The 23,162-nt window shown below is 52.1% G+C and overlaps 1 protein-coding gene across 3 annotated transcripts in view; it reads left to right on the top strand.

Moving 5' to 3' along the window:
- Window positions 1-23,162, top strand: part of CA9 (carbonic anhydrase 9) — a 324,823-nt gene that overhangs the window by 135,983 nt on the left and 165,678 nt on the right. For all 3 annotated transcript variants that reach the window (XM_069205726.1, XM_069205727.1, XM_069205728.1), the window contains exon 2: window positions 12,887-12,916. In XM_069205726.1, the coding sequence (XP_069061827.1) occupies window positions 12,887-12,916 (30 nt within the window). The remainder of the gene's footprint in view (window positions 1-12,886; window positions 12,917-23,162) is intronic.

The raw sequence follows: 23,162 nt of genomic DNA, 5'->3' as shown, positions 1-23,162 counted from the left end.
CTCAAGGAAAAGGGAGAAAATGGGTGGTTGTTTTCTTGAGAACCAGAACTAATCTGAAGACAGAAGTAATCCCAATGGCCAGGGCCACTGGAGATATATGGTAGTAGACAGTGCTTTAAATGGGCCGGTACTGTCCGGTACTGAGTACCGGCACATTTTTATTTTGAGAGGGAGAGTACCGGCACATTTCAAGAAAAACGTAATACTTTTAATAGGAGAGTACCGGCACTTCTCAGGAACAAGCAGGTACTCTGGCACAGAGTACCAGCACTTTAATTTTTCCATTTCAAGCACTGGTAGTAGAGGGCTAAATTATGCGGTAGGGTTGAGTAAAAGATACGGCAAGAAAAGGCAAATTATGCGCCAGGGTTGAGTAAATTATGCAGCAGGAAAAGGCATATTGTGCAGTATAATGCAACACATTTTGTGATAGTATTACTTCACTATTTTGCAATTTTCACACTTGTCAACCCTGTCTGTGCATTAGTTGCGCCTCATTAGTACCAGTTTAACACCCAAATATAACAATAAGCGGAAAGCACAAAGATGACCAGTCAACCTTTGCAAAGGGCCTTTCACTCTGAAATTATATGTGTAGCTGTTTTTTTGGTAACTTTTGAACCATTTTAGGTAGAAACAAAATTTGTTTTCGTTAAATGCTGGATTATTTGGTAAATGTGCCAAATCTATAATTATGCACCCTTCACCCAATCCTCCTGTCCTGAGCCCCTCAGGGTGCTCACCCCCACTTCATCCAATCCTCCTGTCTTGAGCCTTCTGTGGTGCTGAGACCCTTCACCCAATCCTCCTGAGCCCCCTGGTGGTGCTCATGACCCCTTCACCCAATCCTCCTGTCCTGAGCCCCCTGTGGTACTCACCCCCCCTTCACCCAATCCTCCTGAGCCCCCTGTTGGTGCTCATGCGCCTTCACACAATCCTCCTGGCCTGAGCCCCCTGTGGTACACAATCCCCCTTCACCCAATCCTCCTGAGCCCCCTGGCGGGGCTCATGCACCCATCACACAATCCTCCTGGCCTCAGCCCTGTGGGGCTCACCCACCCAGTCACCCAACGCCTCTGGCCTCAGTCCCATGTGGTGCTCACCCACCCTTCACCCGATCCTCCTGGCCTCAGCCCCATGTCAGGCTCACCCACCCAGTCACCCAGCCCCTCTGGCCTCAGACCCCTGTGGGGCTCACCCACCCAGTCACCCAACCCCTCTGGCCTCAACACTATGTGGTGTTCACCCCCCTTCACCCAATCCCAAGCTGTCTGAAGGTCGAAACTGCAGCCTTCAGCTGGGGAAGGGCCTTGGCCGCTGTAAGTTTGGTCTCTGATCTGTTTCTCGCAGCCTCCCATGCCATGGTGGGGGGTGGGGGCAGGGACAGGCCCACTGTGGGAAGTCTGCCTCTATGCTAGGAAGTCCACAAGGTCAGACAGACCGTTACTGACCCTGCAAGGCTCAAGCTCTGGCTTCTTGGTGCACTTTCTGCTGCCCTGTGTGATAATGTGATTCTAAGGCGTGCATGTTGTGTTTTATTCATTAAACATTTTATTATAGTGCACGTGAGCCAGTACAGTGTACAGTGTATGCCTGCGGTTGTGTGTCTGCACACACATGGACATCTGTGAGGCGGTCCATGGAAAGATCATGCACAGAACATTTACAGAGGTGTTCTGTGTTGCGTACTGCCCCCCTCAGACCTGTCGCAAGGCGGGTTTCTCATCACTAAAGGTGTGAGGTCTCAGACCTGTCACAAGATGGGTTCCTCACCACTTAATGGGGGGCAGGCCTCAGACCTCTCACAAGGTGGGTTCCTCGCTACTGAAGGTGTGCAGGCCTCAGACCTGTCACAAGGTGGGTTCCTCACCACTGAAGGTGTGCAGACCTCTGTGCGGTGTAACAACCCTGGAGCTGTGCCAGTTACAAACTAAAGCATCCACACCAAGTGGTTTTGTGTGGGGTGTCGAGTCCCCCTCCGAGCTGTCACAAGGAGGGTTCCTCCCCACTGAAGGTGTGCAGACCTCAGACCTGTCACAAGGTGGGTTCCTCACCATTGAAGGTGTGAGGCCTCAGATCTTTCACAATGGGTTCCTCACCACTGAAGGCGTGAGGCCTCAGATCTGTAACAAGGTGGGTTCCTCACCACTTAAGGTTTGAGGCCTCAGACCTGTCACAAGGCAGGTTCCTCACCACTGAAGGTGTGAGGCCTCAGACCTGTCACAAGGCAGGTTCCTCACCACTGAAGGTGTGAGGCCTCAGACCTTTCACAAGGCGGGTTCCTCATTACTGAAGGTGTGAGGCCTCAGACCTGTCACAAGGTGGGTTCCTCACCAGTGAAGGTGTGCAGACCTCAGACCTGTCACAAGGCGGGTTCATCACCATGAAGGTGTGCATACCTCTGTGTGGTTTAACAAACCTGGAGCTGTGCCAGTTACAACCTCAAGCAACCACACCAAGTGGTGTTGTGTGGGGTGTTGAGTCGACCACAGACCTATCACAAGGTGAGTTCCTCACCATTGAAGGTGTGAGGCCTCAGACCTGTCACAAGGCGGGTTCCTCATTACTGAAGGTGTGAGGCCTCAGACCTGTCACAAGGTCGGTTCCTCATTACTGAAGTTGTGAGGCCTCAGACCTGTCACAATGCAGGTTCCTCACCTCTGAAGGTGTGCAGACCTCAGACCTGTCACAAGGCGGGTTCCTCAGCACTGAAGGTGCGCAGACCTCAGACCTGTCACAAGGCGGGTTCCTCACCAATGAAGGTGTGCAGACCTCAGACCTGTCACAAGGCGGGTTCCTTGCCACTGAAGGTGTGAGGCCTCAGATCTGTCATAAGGCGGGTTCCTCACCACTGGAGGTGTGAGGCCTCAGATTTGTCACAAGGCAGGTTCCTCACCACTGAGGGTGTGAGGCCTCAGAACTGTCACAATGGGTTCCTCATCACTGAAGGTGTGAGGGCTCAGGCCTTTCACAAAGCGGGTTCCTCATTACTGAAGGTGTGAGGCCTCAGACCTGTCACAAGGCGGGTTCCTCACCAGTGAAGGTGTGCAGACCTCAGACCTGTCACAAGCCAGGTTCCTCACCACTGAAGGTGTGCAGACCTTAGACCTGTCACAAGGCGGGTTCCTCACCACTGAAGGTGTGCAGACCTCTGTGTGGTGTAACAACCCTGGAGCTGTGCCAGTTACAACCTCAAGCACCCACACCAAGTGGTGTTGTGGGGGGTGTTAAGTCCCCTCAGACCTGCCACAAGGTGGGCTCCTCACCACTGAATGTGTGAGGCCTCAGACCTGTCACAAGACGGGTTCCTCATTACTGAAGGTGTGAGGCCTCAGACCTGTCACAAGGTGGGTTCCTCACCACCGAAGGTATGCAGACCTCTGTGTGGTGTAACAACCCTTGAGCTGTGCCAGTTACAATCTCAAGCTTCCAAACCAAGTGGTGTTGTGTGGGGTGTCGAGTCAACCTTAGACCTATCACAAGGTGGGTTCCTCACCATTGAAAGTGTAAGGCCTCAGACCTGTCAGAAGCAGGTTCCTCATTACTGAAGGTGTGAGGCCTCAGACCTGTCACAAGACGGGTTCCTCATTACTGAAGGTGTGAGGCCTCAGATCTGTCACAAGGTGGGTTCCTCACCACCGAAGGTGTGCAGACCTCTGTGTGGTGTAACAACCCTTGAGCTGTGCCAGTTACAATCTCAAGCACCCAAACCAAGTGGTGTTGTGTGGGGTGTCGAGTCACCCTCAGACCTATCACAAGGTGGGTTCCTCACCATTGAAAGTGTAAGGCCTCAGACCTGTCAAAAGCAGGTTCCTCATTACTGAAGGTGTGACGCCTCAGACCTGTCACAAGGTGGGTTTCTCATTACTGAAGGTGTGAGGCCTCAGACCTGTCACAAGGCAGGTTCCTCACCGCTGAAGGTGTGCAGACCTCAGACCTGTCACAAGGCGGGTTCCTCACCCCTGAAGGTGTGCAGACCTCAGACCTGTCACAAGGCGGGTTCCTCACCAATGAAGGTGTGAGGCCTCAAATCTGTCATAAGGCGGGTTCCTCACCACTGAAGGTGTGAGGCCTCAGACTTGTCACAAGGCAGGTTCCTCACCACTGAAGGTGTGAGGCCTCAGACCTGTCACAATGGGTTCCTCACCACTGAAGGTGAGAGGCCTCAGACCTTTCACAAGGTGGGTTCCTCATTACTGAAGGCGTGAGGCCTCAGACCTGTCACAAGGCCGGTTCCTCACCAGTGAAGGTGTGCAGACCTCAGACCTGTCACAAGGCGGGTTCCTCACCACTGAAGGTTTGAGGCCTCAGACCTGTCACAAGGCAGGTTCCTCGCCACTGAAGGTGTTCAGACATCTGTGTGGTGAAACAACCCTGGAGCTGTGCCAGTTACTACCTCAAGCACCCACACCAAGTGGTGTTGTGTGGGGTGTTGAGTCCCCCTCAGACCTGTCACAAGGTGGGTTCCTCACCCTTAAATGTGTGAGGCCTCAGACCCGTCACAAGGCGGGTTCCTCATTACTGAAGGTGTCAGGCCTCAGACCTGTCACAAGGCGGGTTCCTTAATACTGAAGGTGTGAGGCCACAGACCTGTCACAAGGTGGGTTCCTCACCACTGATGGTGTGAGGCCTCAGACCTGTCACAAGGTGGGTTCCTGACCACTGAAGGTATGAGGTCTCAGACCTGTCACAAGGCTGGTTCCTTGCCACTGAAGGTGTGAGGCCACAGACCTGTCACAAGGCGGGTTCATCACCACTGAAGGTGTGGGGCCATAAACCTGTCACAAGGTGGGTTCCTCATCACTGAAGGTGTGAGGTCTCAGACCTTTCCCAATGGGTTCCTCACCACTGAAGGTGTGCAGACCTCTGTGCGATGTAACAACACTGGAGCTCTGCCAGTTCCAAACTCAAGCACCCACTGCATGTGCACAGGTGTGGGGTGTTGAGTCCCCCTCAGACCTGCCACAAGGTGGGTTCCTCACCATTGAAGGTGTGAGGCCTCAGACCTGTCATAAGGCGGGTTCCTCACCACTGAAGGTGTGAGGCCTCAAACCTGTCACAAGTTGGGTTCCTCACCATTGAAGGTGTGAGAACTCAGACCTGTCACAAGGTGGGTTCCTCACCACTGAAGGTGTGCAGACCTGAGACCTGTCACAAGGTGGGTTCCTCACCACTGAAGGTGTGAGGTCCCAGACCTGTCACAAGGTGGGTTCCTCACCACTGAAGGTGTGCAGACCTCTGTGCAGTGTAACAACCCTGGAGCTGTGCCAGTTACAAACTCAAGCACCAATACCAAGTGGTGTTGTGTGGGGTGTTGAGTTCCCCTCAAAGCTGTCACAAGGAGGGTTCCTCCCCACGGAAGATGTGGAGACCTCAGACCTGTTCACAAGGTGGGTTCCTCACCATTAAAGGTTTGAGGCCTCAGACCTGTCACAATGGGTTCCTCACTACCGAAGGTGTGAGGCCTCAGACCTGTCACAGTGCGGGTTCTTCACCAGTGAAGGTCTGCAGACCTCAGACCTGTCACAAGGCGTGTTCCTCACCGCTGAAGGTGTGCAGACCTCAGACCTGTCACAAGGCAGGTTCCTCATTACTGAAGGTGTGAGGCCTCAGACTTGTCCCAGTGGGTTCCTCACCACTGGAGGTGTGAGGCCTCAGACCTGTCACAAGGCGGGTTCCTCATTACTGAAGTTGTGAGGCCTCAGACCTGTCCCAGTGGGTTCCTCACCACTAAAGGTGTGAGGCCTCAGACCTGTCACAAGGTGGGTTCCTCATTACTGAAGTTGTGAGGCCTCAGACCTGTCACAAGGCGGGTTCCTCAACACTGAAGGTGTGCAGACCTCTGTGCGGTGTAACAATCCTGGAGCTATGTCAGTTACAAACTCAAGCACCCACACCAAGTGGTGTTGTGTAGGGTGTTGAGTCCCCTTCAGACTTGTCACAAGGTGGGTTGCTCCCCACTTAAGGTGTGCAGACCCCAGACCTGTCACAAGGTGGGTTCCTCACCACTGAAGGTGTGCAGACCTCCGATCTGTCACAAGGTGGGTTCCTCACTACTGAAGGTGTGAAGACCTCTGTGCGGTTTAACAACTCTGGAGCTCTGCCAGTTACAAACTCAAGCACCCACTCTAAGTGGTGTTGTGTGGGGTGTTGAGTCCCCCTCATACCTATCACAAGGTGGGTTCCTCACCACTGAAGGTGTGAGGCCTCAGACCTGTCACAATGGGTTCCTCACCACCGAAGGTGTAAGGCCTCAGACCTGTCAAGGTGGGTTCCTCATTACTGAAGATGTGCAGACCTCTGACCTGTCACAAGGTGGGTTCCTCACCACTGAAGGTGTGAGGTCTCAGACCTGTCACAATGCGGGTTCCTTGCCACTGAAGGAGTGAGGCCTCAGATCTGTCACAAAGTGGGTTCCTCACCACTGAAGGTGTGCAGACCTCTGTGCGGTGTAACAGCCCTGGAGCTGTGCCAGGTAGAAACTGAAGCACCTACACCAAGTGGTGTTGTGTGGGGTGTTGAGTCCCCTTGAGACCTGTCACAAGGCAGGTTCCTCACCACTGAAGGTGTGAGGCCTCAGACCTGTCACAAGGTGGGTTCCTCGCCACTGAAGGTGTGAGGCCTCAGACCTGTCACAAGGCGGGTTCCTCACCACTGAAGGTGTGAGCTCTCAGACCTGTCACAAGGAGGGTTCCTCACCACTGAAGGTGTGAAGACCTCAGACCTGTCACAAGGTGGGTTCCTCACCACTGAAGGAGTAAGGCCTCAGACCTGTCACAAGGTGGGTTCCTCACCACTGAAGGTGTGAGGCCTCAAACCTGTCACAAGGTGGGTTCCTCACCACTGAAGGTGTGCAGACCTCAGACCGGTCACAAGGCGAGTTCCTCACCACTGAAGATGTGAGGTCTCTGACTTGTCACAAGGTGGGTTCCTCACCACTGAAGGTGTGCAGACCTCTGAGCGGTGTAACAACCCTGGAGCTGTGCCAGTTATAAACTCAAGCACCCACACCAAGTGGCGTTGTGTGGAGTGTCGAGTTCCCCTCAGAGCTGTCACAAGGAGGCTTCCTCCCCACGGAAGGTGTGCAGACCTCAGACCTGTCACAAAGTGGGTTCCTCACAATTGAAGGGGTGAGGCCTCAGACCTGTCACAATGGGTCCTCACTACCGAAGGTGTGAGGCCTCCGACCTGTCACAGTGCGGGTTCCTCACCAGTGAAGGTGTGCAGATCTCAGACCTGTCACAAGGCGCGTTCCTCACCACTGAAGGTGTGCAGAGCTCAGACCTGTCACAAGGCGGGTTCCTCATTACTGAAGTTGTGAGGCCTCAGACCTGTCACAATGCAGGTTCCTCACCTCTGAAGGTGTGCAGACCTCAGACCTGTCACAAGGCGGGTTCCTCAGCACTGAAGGTGCGCAGACCTCAGACCTGTCACAAGGCGGGTTCCTCACCAATGAAGGTGTGCAGACCTCAGACCTGTCACAAGGCGGGTTCCTTGCCACTAAAGGTGTGAGGCCTCAGATCTGTCATAAGGCGGGTTCCTCACCACTGGAGGTGTGAGGCCTCAGATTTGTCACAAGGCAGGTTCCTCACCACTGAGGGTGTGAGGCCTCAGAACTGTCACAATGGGTTCGTCATCACTGAAGGTGTGAGGGCTCAGGCCTTTCACAAAGCGGGTTCCTCATTACTGAAGGTGTGAGGCCTCAGACCTGTCACAAGGCGGGTTCCTCACCAGTGAAGGTGTGCAGACCTCAGACCTGTCACAAGCCAGGTTCCTCACCACTGAAGGTGTGCAGACCTTAGACCTGTCACAAGGCGGGTTCCTCACCACTGAAGGTGTGCAGACCTCTGTGTGGTGTAACAACCCTGGAGCTGTGCCAGTTACAACCTCAAGCACCCACACCAAGTGGTGTTGTGGGGGGTGTTAAGTCCCCTCAGACCTGCCACAAGGTGGGCTCCTCACCACTGAATGTGTGAGGCCTCAGACCTGTCACAAGACGGGTTCCTCATTACTGAAGGTGTGAGGCCTCAGACCTGTCACAAGGTGGGTTCCTCACCACCGAAGGTATGCAGACCTCTGTGTGGTGTAACAACCCTTGAGCTGTGCCAGTTACAATCTCAAGCTTCCAAACCAAGTGGTGTTGTGTGGGGTGTCGAGTCAACCTTAGACCTATCACAAGGTGGGTTCCTCACCATTGAAAGTGTAAGGCCTCAGACCTGTCAGAAGCAGGTTCCTCATTACTGAAGGTGTGAGGCCTCAGACCTGTCACAAGACGGGTTCCTCATTACTGAAGGTGTGAGGCCTCAGATCTGTCACAAGGTGGGTTCCTCACCACCGAAGGTGTGCAGACCTCTGTGTGGTGTAACAACCCTTGAGCTGTGCCAGTTACAATCTCAAGCACCCAAACCAAGTGGTGTTGTGTGGGGTGTCGAGTCACCCTCAGACCTATCACAAGGTGGGTTCCTCACCATTGAAAGTGTAAGGCCTCAGACCTGTCAAAAGCAGGTTCCTCATTACTGAAGGTGTGACGCCTCAGACCTGTCACAAGGTGGTTTTCTCATTACTGAAGGTGTGAGGCCTCAGACCTGTCACAAGGCAGGTTCCTCACCGCTGAAGGTGTGCAGACCTCAGACCTGTCACAAGGCGGGTTCCTCACCCCTGAAGGTGTGCAGACCTCAGACCTGTCACAAGGCGGGTTCCTCACCAATGAAGGTGTGAGGCCTCAAATCTGTCATAAGGCGGGTTCCTCACCACTGAAGGTGTGAGGCCTCAGACTTGTCACAAGGCAGGTTCCTCACCACTGAAGGTGTGAGGCCTCAGACCTGTCACAATGGGTTCCTCACCACTGAAGGTGAGAGGCCTCAGACCTTTCACAAGGTGGGTTCCTCATTACTGAAGGCGTGAGGCCTCAGACCTGTCACAAGGCCGGTTCCTCACCAGTGAAGGTGTGCAGACCTCAGACCTGTCACAAGGCGGGTTCCTCACCACTGAAGGTTTGAGGCCTCAGACCTGTCACAAGGCAGGTTCCTCGCCACTGAAGGTGTTCAGACATCTGTGTGGTGAAACAACCCTGGAGCTGTGCCAGTTACTACCTCAAGCACCCACACCAAGTGGTGTTGTGTGGGGTGTCGAGTCCCCCTCAGACCTGTCACAAGGTGGGTTCCTCACCCTTAAATGTGTGAGGCCTCAGACCCGTCACAAGGCGGGTTCCTCATTACTGAAGGTGTCAGGCCTCAGACCTGTCACAAGGCGGGTTCCTTAATACTGAAGGTGTGAGGCCACAGACCTGTCACAAGGTGGGTTCCTCACCACTGATGGTGTGAGGCCTCAGACCTGTCACAAGGTGGGTTCCTGACCACTGAAGGTATGAGGTCTCAGACCTGTCACAAGGCTGGTTCCTTGCCACTGAAGGTGTGAGGCCACAGACCTGTCACAAGGCGGGTTCATCACCACTGAAGGTGTGGGGCCATAAACCTGTCACAAGGTGGGTTCCTCATCACTGAAGGTGTGAGGTCTCAGACCTTTCCCAATGGGTTCCTCACCACTGAAGGTGTGCAGACCTCTGTGCGATGTAACAACACTGGAGCTCTGCCAGTTCCAAACTCAAGCACCCACTGCATGTGCACAGGTGTGGGGTGTTGAGTCCCCCTCAGACCTGCCACAAGGTGGGTTCCTCACCATTGAAGGTGTGAGGCCTCAGACCTGTCATAAGGCGGGTTCCTCACCACTGAAGGTGTGAGGCCTCAAACCTGTCACAAGTTGGGTTCCTCACCATTGAAGGTGTGAGAACTCAGACCTGTCACAAGGTGGGTTCCTCACCACTGAAGGTGTGCAGACCTGAGACCTGTCACAAGGTGGGTTCCTCACCACTGAAGGTGTGAGGTCCCAGACCTGTCACAAGGTGGGTTCCTCACCACTGAAGGTGTGCAGACCTCTGTGCAGTGTAACAACCCTGGAGCTGTGCCAGTTACAAACTCAAGCACCAATACCAAGTGGTGTTGTGTGGGGTGTTGAGTTCCCCTCAAAGCTGTCACAAGGAGGGTTCCTCCCCACGGAAGATGTGGAGACCTCAGACCTGTTCACAAGGTGGGTTCCTCACCATTAAAGGTTTGAGGCCTCAGACCTGTCACAATGGGTTCCTCACTACCGAAGGTGTGAGGCCTCAGACCTGTCACAGTGCGGGTTCTTCACCAGTGAAGGTCTGCAGACCTCAGACCTGTCACAAGGCGTGTTCCTCACCGCTGAAGGTGTGCAGACCTCAGACCTGTCACAAGGCAGGTTCCTCATTACTGAAGGTGTGAGGCCTCAGACTTGTCCCAGTGGGTTCCTCACCACTAAAGGTGTGAGGCCTCAGACCTGTCACAAGGCGGGTTCCTCATTACTGAAGTTGTGAGGCCTCAGACCTGTCCCAGTGGGTTCCTCACCACTAAAGGTGTGAGGCCTCAGACCTGTCACAAGGTGGGTTCCTCATTACTGAAGTTGTGAGGCCTCAGACCTGTCACAAGGCGGGTTCCTCAACACTGAAGGTGTGCAGACCTCTGTGCGGTGTAACAATCCTGGAGCTATGTCAGTTACAAACTCAAGCACCCACACCAAGTGGTGTTGTGTAGGGTGTTGAGTCCCCTTCAGACTTGTCACAAGGTGGGTTGCTCCCCACTTAAGGTGTGCAGACCCCAGACCTGTCACAAGGTGGGTTCCTCACCACTGAAGGTGTGCAGACCTCCGATCTGTCACAAGGTGGGTTCCTCACTACTGAAGGTGTGAAGACCTCTGTGCGGTTTAACAACTCTGGAGCTCTGCCAGTTACAAACTCAAGCACCCACTCTAAGTGGTGTTGTGTGGGGTGTTGAGTCCCCCTCATACCTATCACAAGGTAGGTTCCTCACCACTGAAGGTGTGAGGCCTCAGACCTGTCACAATGGGTTCCTCACCACCGAAGGTGTAAGGCCTCAGACCTGTCAAGGTGGGTTCCTCATTACTAAAGATGTGCAGACCTCTGACCTGTCACAAGGTGGGTTCCTCACCACTGAAGGTGTGAGGTCTCAGACCTGTCACAATGCGGGTTCCTTGCCACTGAAGGAGTGAGGCCTCAGATCTGTCACAAAGTGGGTTCCTCACCACTGAAGGTGTGCAGACCTCTGTGCGGTGTAACAGCCCTGGAGCTGTGCCAGGTAGAAACTGAAGCACCTACACCAAGTGGTGTTGTGTGGAGTGTTGAGTCCCCTTGAGACCTGTCACAAGGCAGGTTCCTCACCACTGAAGGTGTGAGGCCTCAGACCTGTCACAAGGTGGGTTCCTCGCCACTGAAGGTGTGAGGCCTCAGACCTGTCACAAGGCGGGTTCCTCACCACTGAAGGTGTGAGCTCTCAGACCTGTCACAAGGAGGGTTCCTCACCACTGAAGGTGTGAAGACCTCAGACCTGTCACAAGGTGGGTTCCTCACCACTGAAGGAGTAAGGCCTCAGACCTGTCACAAGGTGGGTTCCTCACCACTGAAGGTGTGAGGCCTCAAACCTGTCACAAGGTGGGTTCCTCACCACTGAAGGTGTGCAGACCTCAGACCGGTCACAAGGCGAGTTCCTCACCACTGAAGATGTGAGGTCTCTGACTTGTCACAAGGTGGGTTCCTCACCACTGAAGGTGTGCAGACCTCTGAGCGGTGTAACAACCCTGGAGCTGTGCCAGTTATAAACTCAAGCACCACACCAAGTGGCGTTGTGTGGAGTGTCGAGTTCCCCTCAGAGCTGTCACAAGGAGGCTTCCTCCCCACGGAAGGTGTGCAGACCTCAGACCTGTCACAAAGTGGGTTCCTCACAATTGAAGGGGTGAGGCCTCAGACCTGTCACAATGGGTCCTCACTACCGAAGGTGTGAGGCCTCCGACCTGTCACAGTGCGGGTTCCTCACCAGTGAAGGTGTGCAGATCTCAGACCTGTCACAAGGCGCGTTCCTCACCACTGAAGGTGTGCAGAGCTCAGACCTGTCACAAGGCGGGTTCCTCATTACTGAAGGTGTGAGACCTCAGACCTGTCACAATGCGGGTTCCTCACCAGTGAAGGAGTAAGGCCTCAGACCTGTCACAAGGTGGGTTCCTCACCACTGAAGGTTTGCAGACCTCAGATCTGTCACAATGGATTCCTCACCACTGAAGGTGTGCAGACCTCTGTGCGGTGTAACAACCCTGGACCTGTGCCAGTTACAACCTCAAGCACCCACACCAAGTGGTGTTCTGTGGGGTGTAGAGTCCCCCTCAGACCTGTTATAAGGTGTCTAAAGGGTGCGATCCTGAGAGAGGAAGACTGACCTTCAGTTGTAACAAGAACATGAGCTCTCAGCCGGGCACTGAACTCTCTGTCGCCTAGAGAGCTGAGACATCAAAGGGAGTCTCTGGACACCTGAGACAGTCACTTCCTGCAGGCGCTGTTTCTCATGAGCATGCATGGCTGCAGCGAGTGACTCTAAGGTAGTATTTCCAGGTGTTTCTCTTCCCTCTGCATCTGCAGGAAGCCAGGGTCTCCTCGCTCTGTCCTGGGAGGTTGGTCCTCTACATGGGTTACTTGTTCGGATGATCTGATGCTCGGCTCCAGCCTCAGCCTCTCCTAAGCCTTCTCGTCCCTGCTGATGGTGCCCGCCTCCCCTCCCAGCCAGGTGGCATCACAGACTCACCTGCCAAGGACTGTCAGGAAAGAGTAGATGGGCTGGAGTGTGAGGCTGTGCAGGGACCAGCACCGTGGCAAAGCGCCTTGAAGCTCTGTTTTGTTTTTATCAAATGTTTATTACGGTCCATGATGTTAGTGTTTCTTTTTGCCTGTAATTTTGTTTGGATTTCCTCTTGTTCTGATCTAATATATTAATGCTCCTTTTTGCTTGTGTTTTATCCACTCCAGGTCCTCCTGCACATCACTGGACCTACGAAGGTAAGCCCTACTGCCAGAGCGTGAGACTCACGCCGGAACAGTGAGACAGGCCAGACCTCCGTTCATTACTACTGTTTCCTGATTCATGTCTCTTGCGTTCTCTGTTTATCTGGCTTCCTCTGCCTCATTTACCCATCTGAACATGTCCAGGACATACCCTTGCCCTCCCTTCACTTCCCCACTCCTTGTCTCACTCTCCTTCACATCTTCCCAAGTCCCTCTCTGTTTCTTATTCGTTTATTCTGCCCATTCTCCTTGCCTCATCCTTCTGCAGACAAGCTCCATTCTCACTACCCCTGTCTCCTTCCCTGTGTGTCTTTTCCACAAACACGGTCCTCCCATCCCTCTCTCTATTTCTCCTCCATACAGGGTACGTTTTCTTCACACCTGCTGTGTTCTCACTGAATGGTCATGTCCCCCCTCTGCCTCTGCGAATCACTGTCCCTCTGACATGGGGGTTCACCGGTGCATCACTTCTTATGATGTGCGGACCCATATCTACAAGGCCACGCAATGCCACTTTGCTGGCTTTTCATAGGCTCCTGGATATAAAGTAAGGCAATGCAGCGCAAGTCACTGCCTTGCCTTACACTGCGGCAGGGGGCATTCCGTGGCCGTTGCAGTGGGTTTTCCCATGCAGCAGCTATGGGTTTTGATGCTGCCCCAGATTTACAAGTCTCTGTCAACCTGGAAATGCATCAAAACCCAGGGCAGGCGCAACAAATCGAAATATCTTCTCCTTGTTTTTTCCTCTTTCTATGTGTCCTGCATTCTGCATCACACATAGAAAGGCAAAAATGCCTCCCAGGATAGTTTCTAGGCAGCAAATTATGCACCAGCGCAGGGGGAGAGGACAGAAATGCACCTTATTTTGTGAATACTGTGCATTCCTGCCCTTTCCCTGTGGCGCAGGGCAGCACAGCAAGGTCACTTGTAAATGTGCCCCCTGGTGAGTTATCATCGACATGAGTGTCTCTTACACACAGGGTGCATTTCCTTCTCCCTCCCACATACAGTCACTTTTTGTCTCCCTGTCTCTTTCATACACACAAATTGTTATTTCCTCGTTCTTTTCTCTAAGGCCACTATGCAGCAGTTTTTCTTCTCCATCTGTTTCTCCTCCACGCATGGTGGTGTTCCCCCCCTCACTTCTGGTTCTCTGTTTTTCCATCACATATGGCCCGCTCTTTACATATATTTTTACTCCACGCCATTACTTTCCCTAACATTTTAAATTTTTCTCTTTCACCACCACACATGGCCCCTCCCTCTCTATTTTCCCCCACACATCATTCATTTCCCTCCCTCCTCTGAAATCTCTTTTGAAATGTGAGTGGTGCCCTGTGCCACAAGTGAGAGCTTTTATGATTTAGCACTGCACCTCAGGAGTTTGTATTCATGATTTAGGGTTTGGTTCTAAGGCTATTTTCACATCTGCACTGTATTATGCTTAATGATTTATGTCTGGTGGAAATGGCCCTCTCTGCGAGGTCACCCCCAAACTTTTTGCCTTTCATCCTCCACTTTCTGCTGAATTTGTTTTTGTTGGCCTTGAAACTCTGTGCACTTTACCACTGCACACCAGTTCTAAAATGCTTGTGCTGCTCTCTCTCTAAAACATGGTACAATTGACATACACCTAATTGGCATATTTAATTTACTTGTAAGTCCCTTAGAGGGTGGCATACCATATACTCAGGGCCTGTAAATTAAACTCTACCAGTCGACCTGCAGCACTTATTGTACCACCTACTTAAGCAGACCTCTAAAGCATGTCCCATGCCTGAATACAGTGTCACACTGCCATGTCAACTTCACATTCAAACCCCCTCGCCAAGACTTAAATACTCCTTTTATTACTTATAGATCATTGTCATCTGTAAGGTAGACCCTAGGTAGCCCATAGGACAGGGAGGTGTGTAATTAAAAGGTAGGACATGTATTTTTTTTAGTTTTAAATATCCTGGTAATAAAAAAACTCCCAAATTTGTTTTCACTACTGTGAGGCCTACTCCTCCCACAGAATAACATTGGGGATTCCTTATTACGTTTAGTAAACCGTAATTCCTTATTGAGAGAAGGAATACACATCATGTTTGATACCTATGGAAGTGTAATGATAACCCCTCTTTAATGGTAAAGTCGGATTTTTTCATTACACTTTTGAAAATGAACTTTTAGATAGTTGTAATTTTCCTGCCTTACCCTTTGTGCGTACAGCCTGTCGGTCACATGACTGGGTGTAGCTGACAGTTAGACTTTGTGAATTCCTCCCAGACAGTCACACAATAGTGGGATTAGGTGTGCCGTAAAGGGCCATCAACTGGCATGATGTGGGGAAGAGCTGAGCACAGCCCCTACATAGAATGTGCCCTGTCTCCTCACAATAGGCTTAATGATCTTGTATTGTCACTGCAGCCAGCTTGGAGTCAGGGGAGAGGAGTCAGGGAATTCCAAGAATTTCAAATAACCTTTCCAGAAACTTCTCCCAACCTATAGGAGTAGGGCACCAGCGCAAAGAAATAAGACTCTTATACCCACTGTTGAGTTCACCACTAGGCCTGCAAAAGGACTTTCAGAGGACTGCCTGCTGCTGTGACCTGCTGTGCACTCTGCCAGACTGCTGCTGTACCTGAAAGGACTGCTTCGCTGCCTGGAGCCTTCCTTGAACCCTCAGAGGCAGCCCTGTTGTTGAGCCCTGGACCTACACCAGCAGCCAGGACTACCAGAAGTGACTCTAAGGCCTAGTTTGCTGGCTTCCTGTTCAGAGTCACAAGGACATAGCAGGCTCCCACCATCCTGAAACCGCACATGGACACAGACTAAGTGAGTCCTGAATCCCCAAGAAGTCTCCATACCCTTGCTAATGGTGACCAGATGTCCACGCTTGGTGCTTCTATCTTTTAGGCATTATTTTGAACTTTAGACTCTAATAATTCATAACTCTGGTTCTACTGATTGGATGTTTGTCGTTTTGGTGTCAAATAATTAATTACATTTTACTCTATTCTATTTTTCTAAATTGGTTTGGGATTTTTCTAGTGTTATGTTTTCACTTGATTACTGTTTGTGTTCTGCATAAATTCTTAACACATTGCTTTTACAATTAGCCCGACTGCTTTTTGTGTCAAGCTACCCAGGGTTTTGAGTAGGTTAATTTAATGCATTTTTTGGTTCATCCTCCAAGGGATTGAGGCAGTTGCTTGACCAAAACTCACACCCCATTCAACCAACAACCTGATTTCTCGCATTGGTGTTTAGCGGTGTGGGTTTGGGGCTTGTGTTTGTGCAGCACCATACATTCATTGTGTTACACACAAATTGCAGGTAAATAATTTGACATCAGAGTGACGCCTTTTTTAAATCATCCTTAGTTTTTCAATTGGCTATTTTCTCCTATTTCTAAATTTAAGTGCCATTCCTTGCTCTTCTACCGTGGAGATGGAGTTGATAAACATCAACACCCTTTCTAAGGCTGAGCTGCTGAAACTCTGCAAACAGAAGGGACTGAATGCAGAAAATAAGGCTACCGAGTTCTGTCTTCAGGTAGCCTTCAGGGCCACCTCAGGGGAGGATTAGGTGGAGCAATATGAATAGAAGGGAGTACTGCAGAGGGGGAGGGAGAGCATCCAGACCACGGTCCTGAGCTACCAGGAGAGCCCAACTTGACCCAGCACATGACCTGGATGACCCGATGCCCAGGATGGAGCAGCGTGTCTGACAAAGTCCTGACCCCAGAGGAACTGGAGGACAGGAGGGAGGAGAGGAAAGTCAAACCAGAGTTGGCCAAACTAAGAATGGAGGAGAAGAGGCTGGCCCATGAGCTCAAACTCAAGGAGCTTGACATAAAAGGCAAGCGATGACCAGCAGCAATGGGGGCAGCATACCAGCAGTGACCAATGGAGAGCTGAGAGTCTGCGTACCCAAGGACCTTGTGCCCAGTTATGTGGTGAGGGTTGTTATAGATAAATGGTTTTCAGGCTATGCAGTGGCCCTAACGGCACGCAAGGTCTAGGAGGAGTACTGGGAGGGGAGCTTTTAGAGGTGCATGCCACAGTGGGGAGGGACACACTCCTAACACTAGAGGAAGAAGACCATACCAAGTATGCCCTAAGAAGGCCCTTCCTTTTTCTAAATTTGGGATGACCCCTTAGAAGTAAAGGTAAAGGTTCACGGACAGAAAGAAACTCCCAAACCAGCCCTTGGTGGACTTCCTACTCCAGCAAGACACTGAAGGGCTGGGTGAGGGGCAGCAAGGTAGATGGTTTCAATGGGCTGTATAACCTAATTTTGAGGGCGCATATGCCCAATACTTGTTATTTAGAGCTTCTCCAACATATGCAATGCATTCCTATCTGCAGAGGACTTGTGAATGGTGCACGCCTACCTCCACTGAAGTCGGGCACAGTGTTCTCCTACCCCTGCAGGATTTATCTATAGGAGCGGGCGGTAAACTCCACGCCTCCAGCAGAGTTTGCAGAGTTTTGCAGTTTGCAGAGTTGTGTTCCGCTTGGACTGCGGATTTCTGGAAAATCTTCCCCAACCGTCGCATGGCAGAGTTTTTTCTCATGCATGGCTCCCCAATGTTAACCTGGCAAACGTGAGCCGGCTGCTGATGCTTCCCTGTGTGCACAGGGGCAGGGAGCATCACAGGACGAGGGAGTGCACTTACACAGAACCAGCTGCTGGTGCTTACCTGTGTGCACGTGGGCAGAGGGCATCACAGGACGAGGGAGAGCACTTACACAGAACCAGCTGCTGGTGCTTACCTGTGTGCACTGGGGTAGAGGGCATCACAGGACGAGAGAGTTCAATTACGCAGAGCCGGTTGCCGATGCCTAACTGTGTGCACGGGGGCAGGTGCATCACAGGATGAGGGAGTTCACTTACGCAGAGCCGGTTGCCGATGCCTAACTGTGTGCACGGGGGCAGGTGCATCACAGGATGAGGGAGTGCACTCACACAGAGCCGGCTGCCGATGCCTAACTGTGTGCACGGGGGCAGGTGCATCACAGGATGAGGGAGTTCACTTACGCAGAGCCGGTTGCCGATGCCTAACTGTGTGCACGGGGGCAGGTGCATCACAGGATGAGGGAGTTCACTTACGCAGAGCCGGTTGCCGATGCCTAACTGTGTGCACGGGGGCAGGTGCATCACAGGATGAGGGAGTGCACTCACACAGAGCCGGCTGCCGATGCCTAACTGTGTGCACGGGGGCAGGTGCATCACAGGATGTGGGAGTTCACTTACGCAGAGCCGGTTGCCGATGCCTAACTGTGTGCACGGGGGCAGGTGCATCACAGGATGAGGGAGTGCACTCACACAGAGCCGGCTGCCGATGCCTAACTGTGTGCACGGGGGCAGGTGCATCACAGGATGAGGGAGTGCACTTACAACGAGTCGGCTGCCGATGCTTACCTGTGGGGGGGCAGGTGCATCACAGGATGAGGGAGTGCACTTACAACGAGTCGGCTGCCGATGCTTACCTGTGGGGGGGCAGGTGCATCACAAGGTGAGGTAGTTCACTCACACAGAGCCGGTTGCCGATGCCTAACTGTGTGCACGGGGGCAGGTGCATCACAGGAGGAGGGAGGTGTCAGGAATGAGGGGGCGGGCTGTGTTTACAGCACATGAGCCGCAGTATGTGACGTGCCACAGGAAGTATTGCAGTCTAGAGTTTCGCCAACTTGGAAAGCTTTGTTTGTTAACAAACAGAACATTATGTTCAGTCACGTGAGCTCACCCACCCCAGACATTCCTCGAGTCTCCCTGAGTCAGAGGCGCGCAGGCTCGTGGCCTCTATCACTCACTCCTCAGGTGAGTATCTGCTTTGTACATTACGACTTGTCAGGCCTAAGGTATGTCCAGAGCCCTCCTGGAGCTTCTGATCCACAATCTCACAGCCACATGGGCCTCTTCCAGAACTTGCACGGGATGTCTCCAGAGGGGAGGGGAACAGAAGAGATGTCCGCATGGGCTCTTCTCCTTTGAACTTTGACCTCTGCCCTTGTTTCCGGTGAGGCAGGTAAAGCTTCTGTTTCTTACTGACAATCTCCATTGTCAGGGGTTCATCTGCTTCACCCCAGTCTTAACAAAACAATGTCTCCCATCACACTGACAGGCACTCCACTGCCATGACTACGACAGCCTTGACCCCTCTTCCCTCCCTTGTCCTGGGGTGGTCCCACCAGGAGGTCCCTCCGCCAAAGCCCCCCCAGATATCTTCATACTCCAAGGAGAAGCGACTACAAAGAGCTGTCCTTCGGTGAGACCCTTTCCCACCAAACCTCTTTCTCTTCCCAAACTCATCAGCTCCCTCCAGTCTGTCTGGTCACTGGGGAGACGTTCATGTGGGTCCAGAAAAGAAGCTCATTGTCCTAGAGATAACCTAAAAATATGAATATTAATAAAGGTTGGGACTCTGTTATCTTATGTTACTGAGTACTAAAGCGCTTCAGGAGAGCAGGCAGCACTGTGGGGGAAACCCAGTGTTAGAGCAGAGGGCACTGAGGGTGGCTCTGACGAGGAAGGCATGGGGTGTCATGGGCTATTTACAATAAAAAGAAAACCTCTAAATCGCTCAAAGTTAGATCCAGTAAACAACACACTAGACAAGGAAGCCCATGATGCCCAAGGCAACATCTTCTCACGGATGACTGGGGCACCAGAGATCAAAGGCAGCTTTAAAGTTTTCTGTGATTTTTCAACTTTTCGCTCTCACGAGCTCACAAATATTTAGTTCCGAACCCAACCCTTGCACTCCTTGCGGTGGTGCAAAAATGCCAGAATGTCCTTCATGACATAAGTTGATAGTCTTCTCACTCAACTCCACTTGCTTTATCCCCACTTAAAAGTAATGTTCAATGAGTGCACAATTCATCTCTCACCTTTCGCAATCACCTCAGTGCACCATCGTTCCACAACCATGTCCTTCACAGACTTCAACACTTCATCCATGTCATAACCTGCAAATCATTCATCCTTGATCAAGAGCTCCATGTACTCAGCACACAAAAGCAATGTTAAAATCACTCTACGGTTCTTCAACCTATTCCTTCATAGGTAGTTTCATAGGAAGATTCTTTTCACCAGGAACATACTGGATATAATACAGGAAATGCTGAAGCTTCGCGGCAGTCCTGGCTGAAGCCCTGAGTAGGCCTTCTGTGGTCAAAAATTTAGGAACTGGTTTATGGTCACTCATTAGTGTGAATTTCCTGCCTTAGATGCACTTTCAAAAGTGTTGCATATTTATGAGTGGGGTTGTGTCGCTCTTGCACCTAGCAACGTGGTGCATGTGCGATGCAAGCCCAAATGCGATTTAGGAAGCAACGCAAGGTCACCTTGCATGGCCCTGAGTTGCTTCACAAATAGAGCAAAGCAATGCAGCACAAATTGCTGCGTTGACTTACTCTGCACCAGGGAGGCATTTAATGGGTGTTGCATGGGTGTTCCCACGCAACAGCCATGGATTTGCATGCATTCCAAGATTTACTAGAAGTGGTAGACCCAGGAATGCGGCAAAATGCTAAACTTTCCCAGCTTAGGAGTAAAAAGGAGAAATCTCTTTATTTCTCCTTGTGGCGTCCTCGTTCTATGTGGGCAGCATCCTGCACATATTGAAAGAGGAAGATGCCCCAGGGGATTGTTATTGGAGAAGAAGGTGCCCCCTCCTGCACAAAGACAATCCGGCTTATAATGCAGGTACCCTTGCACGAGGGTGCAAAGCTCCCTGCGTTGGTGCTGAGAAGCCAGAATGATGCCAGCACAGGAACAAAGGCCAGAATGCACTGTTGTTCTTTTTTAAATGTGGCGCAATCCTGCCCTTTCTCCATCATGCAGCATAGCAAGTCCTTTCTCCGTCACGCAGCATAGCAATTCCTTTCTCCGTGTCGCAGCATAGCAAGTCCTTTCTACGTCATGCAGCATAGCAAGTCCTTTCTCCATCTCGCAGCATAGCAAGCCCTTTCTCCGTCACGCAGCATAGCAAGCCCTTTCTCAGTCACGCAGCATAGCAAGTCCTTTTCCGTCACGCAGCATAGCAAGCCCTTTCTCCGTCACGCAGCATAGCAAGCCCTTTCTCAGTCACGCAGCATAGCAAGTCCTTTTCCATCACGCAGCATAGCAAGCCCTTTCTCTGTCTCGCAGCATAGCAAGCCCTTTCTCTGTCTCGCAGCATAGCAAGCCCTTTATCTGTCACGCAGCAAGGCAAGCCCTTTCTCTGTCTCGCAGCATAGCAAGTCCTTTCTCCGTCACGCAGCAGAGCAAGTCCTTTCTACGTCACGCAGCATAGCAAGTCCTTTCTACGTCACGCAGCATAGCAAGTCCTTTCTCCGTCACACAGCATAGCAAATCCTTTCTCCGCCACGCAGCATAGCAAGTCCTTTCTCCGTCAATAAGCATAGCAAGCCCTTTCTCCGTCAGGCAGCGTAGCAAGTCCTTTCTACTTCACGCAGCAAAGCAAGTCCGTTCTCCATCACGCAGCACAGCAAGTCCTTTCTCCGTCACGCAGCATAGCAAGTCCTTTCTCCGTCACGCAGCATAGCAAGTCCTTTCTCCGTCACACAGCATAGCAAAGCCCTTTCTCCGTCACGCAGCATAGCAAGCCCTTTATCCGTCACGCAGCATAGCAAGCCCTTTCTCCGTCATGCAGCATAGCAAGTCCTTTCTCCGTCACGCAGCATAACAAGTCCTTTCTCCGTCACGCAGCATAGCAAGTCCTTTCTCCGTCACGCAGCATAGCAAGCCCTTTCTCTGTCTCGCAGCATAGCAAGTCCTTGCTCTGTCTCGCAGCATAGCAAGTCCTTTCTCCGTCTCGCAGCATAGCAAGCCCTTTCTCCGTCACGCAGCATAGCAAGTCCTTTCTCCGTCACGCAGCATAGCAAGCCCTTTCTCTGTCTCGCAGCATAGCAATCCCTTTCTCTGTCTCGCAGCATAGCAAGCCCTTTCTCCGTCACGCAGCATAGCAAGCCCTTTCTCTGTCTCGCAGCATAGCAAGTCCTTTCTCCGTCTCGCAGCATAGCAAGTCCTTTCTCCGTCACGCAGCATAGCAAGCCCTTTCTCTGTCTCGCAGCATAGCAATCCCTTTCTCTGTCCCGCAGCATAGCAAGCCCTTTCTCCGTCACGCAGCATAGCAAGCCCTTTCTCCATCTCGCAGCATAGCAAGTCCTTTCTCCGTCACGCAGCATAGCAAGTCCTTTCTCCGTCACGCAGCATAGCAAGCCCTTTCTCTCTTGCAGCATAGCAAGTCCTTTCTCCGTCACGCAGCATAGCAAGCCCTTTCTCTGTCTCGCAGCATAGCAATCCCTTTCTCTGTCTCGCAGCATAGCAAGCCCTTTCTCCGTCACGCAGCATAGCAAGCCCTTTCTCTCTCGCAGCATAGCAAGTCCTTTCTCCGTCACGCAGCATAGCAAGCCCTTTCTCTGTCTCGCAGCATAGCAAGCCCTTTCTCTGTCTCGCAGCATAGCAATCCCTCTCTCTGTCTCGCAGCATAGCAAGCCCTTTCTCTGTCTCGCAGCATAGCAATCCCTTTCTCTGTCTCGCAGCATAGCAAGCCCTTTCTCCGTCATGCAGCATAGCAAGTCCTTTCTCCGTCACGCAGCATAGCAAGCCCTTTCTCCGTCACGTAGCATAGCAAGCCCTTTCTCTCTCGCAGCATAGCAAGCCCTTTCTCTCTCGCAGCATAGCAAGTCCTTTCTCCGTCAATCAGCATAGCAAGCCCTTTCTCCGTCAGGCAGCGTAGCAAGTCCTTTCTACTTCACGCAGCACAGCAAGTCCTTTCTCCGTCACGCAGCACAGCAAGTCCTTTCTCCATCACGCAGCACAGCAAGTGCTTTCTCGTCACGCAGCATAGCAAGCCCTTTCTCTATCTCGCAGCATAGTAAGCCCTTTCTCCGTCACACAGCATAGCAAGCCCTTTCTCCGTCTCGCAGCATAGCAAGCCCTTTCTCCGTCATGCAGCATAGCAAGCCCTTTCTCCGTCATGCAGCATAGCAAGCCCTTTCTCCGTCTCGCAGCATAGCAACTCCTTTCTCCGTCACGCAGCATAGCAAGTCCTTTCTCCGTCACGCAGCACAGCAAGCCCTTTCTCTGTCTCGCAGCATAGCAAGTCCTTTCTCCGTCACGCAGCATAGCAAGCCCTTTCTCTGTTCTGTCTCGCAGCATAGCAAGTCCTTTCTCCGTCACGCAGCATAGCAAGCCCTTTCTCTGTCTCGCAGCATAGCAAGCCCTTTATCCGTCATGCAGC

The sequence above is a fragment of the Pleurodeles waltl genome, chromosome 1_2, assembly GCF_031143425.1.
Source record: "Pleurodeles waltl isolate 20211129_DDA chromosome 1_2, aPleWal1.hap1.20221129, whole genome shotgun sequence".
Lineage (NCBI taxonomy): Eukaryota > Metazoa > Chordata > Amphibia > Caudata > Salamandridae > Pleurodeles > Pleurodeles waltl.
This window is presented reverse-complemented; position numbering and strand designations above follow the sequence as displayed.